The sequence below is a fragment of the Ailuropoda melanoleuca genome, chromosome 16 (assembly GCF_002007445.2).
Source record: "Ailuropoda melanoleuca isolate Jingjing chromosome 16, ASM200744v2, whole genome shotgun sequence".
Taxonomy (NCBI): Eukaryota; Metazoa; Chordata; class Mammalia; order Carnivora; family Ursidae; genus Ailuropoda; species Ailuropoda melanoleuca.
The window spans coordinates 82,560,822-82,564,933 of NC_048233.1; the positions used below are offsets into that span (position 1 = coordinate 82,560,822).

The 4,112-nt window shown below is 52.1% G+C and overlaps 1 protein-coding gene across 1 annotated transcript in view; it reads right to left on the reverse strand.

Moving 5' to 3' along the window:
- Nucleotides 1-10: 10 nt before the first annotated feature.
- The window catches only part of PLAAT5 (phospholipase A and acyltransferase 5), an 8,756-nt gene continuing 4,654 nt past the window's right edge, over nucleotides 11-4,112 (reverse strand). The window contains exons 3-4 of the mRNA XM_034644828.1: nucleotides 2,772-3,191; nucleotides 11-1,264 (exon numbers count right to left, since the gene is read on the reverse strand). Of these exons, the coding sequence (XP_034500719.1) occupies nucleotides 1,172-1,264; nucleotides 2,772-3,191 (513 nt within the window). The 3' untranslated portion in view covers nucleotides 11-1,171. The remainder of the gene's footprint in view (nucleotides 1,265-2,771; nucleotides 3,192-4,112) is intronic.

Genomic DNA, 4,112 nt, shown 5'->3' on the forward strand with positions numbered 1-4,112 from the left:
ATGGAAGAATTTCACTCAGGGTCTGCTTTGTCCAAATAGGAGAAAGGCTCATGGGCGATCCTAACAGAGCTCGTGTGAAATGCTCTGGGATCTCCATCCTGTGCTTGTTCCTAGCCATTCTTTTTTTTTTTTTTTTAAAGATTTTATTTGTTTATTTGACAGAGAGAGAGAGTGTGCGCATGCACAAGTGGGGGGGCAGCAGAAGGAGAGGGAGAAGCAGACTCCCCGCATAGCAGGGAGCCTGATGCGGGGCTCGATCCCAGGACCCCGAGATCATGACCTGAGCTGAAGGCAGACACTTAAGCAACTGAGCCACCCAGGCGCCCCGGTTCCTAGCCATTCTGAGAGTCCCTTCCCGGATGCCTTCAGCTCTCAACGGGCACCAACCACCCCTGGTCATAATTCTAGATCTGCCATCATGCCAACAGCGGTCAACACACAAAAATCGCTCCTTCCTCTCCCTCATGAGCACAGAAGTCCAGTGAGGAAATTATTTTAAATATTCATCTGAAATCAGTGAAAATAACAGTTTCAAATCTTCTGATGATTCTCAAGTAGAAAAGCCAAGTAGATGTTGATTAGACTTTAAAGCAGAGGGTGTTAAGCAACAAAGAGTGAGGCCGGCCTGTGATTTTGGATTAAGCACAGATGGCCTTGAATAGCAAATACTGAGTTTCCATCAAGTCTCCTCCCCCGCACAGCAGTGCGGGTCAGAAAGAGCAGAGTTCGCGTGAATGCAAAAAAGCCAGAGACATTCAAGAATAGGAACTTCTGAAAAAGAGCTCTCCGTTCCTGGGAATGTTCCAGCAGAGGTTTCCCAGATGGCTTAGTTGGGATTCAAAAATCACAGACCAGAGTCAGCATGAGAAACAAGCAAGGCCCTTCCCACAGGGAGGGAGATAAGGAGCCTGTGAAAGGCCTAGCACCATGCCTGGCCTCTACGGATGCGTACTAATAAATATTCGCTTCTTCTCACCACGAGAGTCCTCGGATCTGTGATCACATATATTGGATGTATTTCTGGAGGGGTAATTGGATACATTCTAGATTCTTCCAGAAGCTCACAGTTTTCTCGAGTCGGGCTATGGAGAGAGAAGGCAAGGGGAGGCAAGGAGGCACATGGTCCTTGCGGATGGCAGCATTTCTTCCTCTGCTGGGAGTCCGAGCGCCTTCAGGCAGTTACAGGCTTGGGCCTTATGCTCTCCACCACCGCGGAGATGACCGCGCCCACAGCCTTGGTGCCTTCCATCAGCGCGTGCTCTACCTGCAAAGCAGACCAGTTCACAGGACTCTCAGGGGCGACCCCAGGCTCGTGCCCTGCCCTACCCCTACCGAAACACTCCCCTTCAGCAACCGGCCTGCCTGGAGGAGGAAGCCACCTGTGCTAGCCTCCATTACCAAAGATCCTAGAGCTGAAAGAGACCTAGAGAAGTCGGGATGGCCCGAGAGGGACATCCCAGGCAGATGCACTCCCTGTCCCCCCGGGGGCATCCATAGCTCCTCGCCCCCTTCCTCCCTCAGGCCCGGTGTCTGCCTCTTGTGTAGGGCTCAGAGACAAAGGACCTCGGAGTGGCTCAGCCACTGAGGCCCTCATTCTACAGACAGGGAATCTGAGAGCCAAGGAGGAGAACTCGCTTGGACAAAGTCACGGTAGGAATTCGTGTCTCCTCCGTAGAAGGCCCCTTATCATCCATTTGGTCCCTGGGGCCTTCTTGTCATGTACAAATGCTCGTGGGACTGGGACGGGAGATCCCTTACACCAGAGCCTCCAAGCCCCCCGCACTGGAGCCAGGCCTCCGGAGAATGAAGGACAGGCCGGGAGAGGACAGAATATAAAGGAGGAAGGTGCAGAGAGTGGAGGGGGAGGGGTGCGTGACCTGTTCGCACCCACTCGGCAATAGTAGAGAGACCAGCGTTGGGATTTGAGCCCAGTGACCCCCCAGGGAACATAAGAACCACAGAAAAAAAGCAGAAAAATGATGTTCCTCCTTTAATTCATCATTTCTCAATCTATTAAAAAGGGGATAATAAATACATCCCCCATTCCTCTCATAGGGTTTTAGTAAGGATCAAATAGGAATGAGGGCTGCTCAAGTCGTCACGGGTATTTAGAGCTATTTTTCAAAGCTCTTGAACGCACGGACTGTGCCTCACCGGGTTATCCCAGCCCTGTGTGGTGGGGGGTCACGAGCCCGAATGCAGCCCGGGCCAGGCAGGTAGGGTGGGCGAAGCTGGCAGGTGGCACGCCAACCCGCACACGCCCCATCTAAAGAAGCAGCCACTACTCGGCCCCACAGGGTGTCAGCAACCAGGAACAGGGGCCTGATGGCCTGATCAACGAGTTGTTCTAGAAAGGCTGTCAATCCAGATCTTTCTACATAAAATTTCTATGTTTTTAAATGTTGGCAAATAATACAAATTAAAAAAAAAAAAACCACACTATTTGTCCAAGCAAAACATGTCTGTGGGCCAGAGGTAGCAGAAAATCTCACTTTATCCCTGTTTTTTAAAAGAACAAACAGTCTCAGAAATAAAACGGTCTGACCGAGGACACCCATGGCCACGCCGGGACCCCCCAGTGTCCTAGCTCTGCAGCCCAGAGCCTTTGCACTCCTCCACGGGTTAATAGACCCGTCGGGTCCTGCAGAAGTGGAAGCCCACCAGCACCACAAACAGCATGAAACCACTGACCACCGTTCTGATCACTGATGAGATGACGAGCCCCAAGACGGCTCAGCCAGAAGCCACCGTCCGAGCAAAAGGCGCCCTACCTGCTGGCTCCTGGGCACACCGTATCTGAGGTCATTGACAAAGTGCTCACAGTTCCCCTCGATCAGGCTGTACTGCACTATCTTGTTGACCATCCCTTTTGTGCGCTGGATGATCTGGTCCACGGGCAGCGGCAGGTATGTCCCGTCCAGCTTGTTGTTGACCTTCCAGGAGCAGCCGTGCAGCACGTCCTCCAGACGACTGTACTTCACGACGGCACGGTTCCTGAAGATGGAAGTGATGCTGCCGGCCTCGAATTCCTCACCTAGAGCCCAAGATGAGCAGAAGCTGGAAAGCTGCGAGGGACAGCGGGGCAGAGCCCTGGCTCGCTCTAAGATGCGGGTCCAGCTGCTTGCCTCCGAGGCCTCGGCGTCAGCATCTATCAAAGGCGTGGCCAAGGACGGGGAGCCAGATGGGGTGAGCTGTCCCCAGGGGAACACCTGTCGTCTCGATATCAGCCTGCCTCTCAGCCTTTTTTTTTTTTTAAATAAGCATCTTTTCAAGTGTTTATTGGCCATGGAGAAATTTCTATTCAAATCCTCCCGTTTTAAAAATTGGGTTATTTGTCTCTTTATTATTGAATTGTAAGAATTCTTTACATGTTCTGGGTAGTAGAAACGTGTCAGATATGTGTTTGCAAATGCATTCCGCAGCTTGCCTTCTCACTTTCTTTTTTTGTTTTCTTTTTAACATTTTATTTATTTATTTGAGAGAGGGAGTGACAGAGCACAAGCAGGGGAAGCGGCAGAGGGAGAGGGAGAAGCAGGCTCCCTGCTGAACAGGGAGCCCGATGCGGGGCTTGATCCCAGGACCCTGAGATCATGACCTGAACCAAAGGCAGACGCTTAACCGACTGAACCACCCAGGTGTGTGTGGCTGCCCGGAACCACCTTTCCCAGGAGACTTCTGCCCTGCACCGCACACCCCATTGTCAGCGATCTTTCTCATAAAACTCTAGAAGTACCTTACAGTGGGACCCCAGGTTCCATTCGTACTATACGGACCTGACCAAGTCCTAGGACTTGAGTCTTGCTTTCCTTACCAGACTTCAGTAATCTTCACAAACATGTGCTAAGCGCCCTTACGTGTGAGCATCTGTTCCTGGCTGTGGGGCTAGCATGGGGCTCCGTGACCTGCCTCCCTCTGCAGCCTCGGCTACGCACAGGAGGCGCCAAGCAGACAGGGTCCTGGGTGCCACCCACTCAGCTTCCGCCCAGAGCCACACTGCCTTTCTCTCCACTCAGATATTGGGATTCAAAAACAGGGTTCCACAGATTCGCAGAAAGACCCATTTGAGAGGAACGATAGTGTCATACTCAGTCCCTAGAGGAGACAGATGCTCA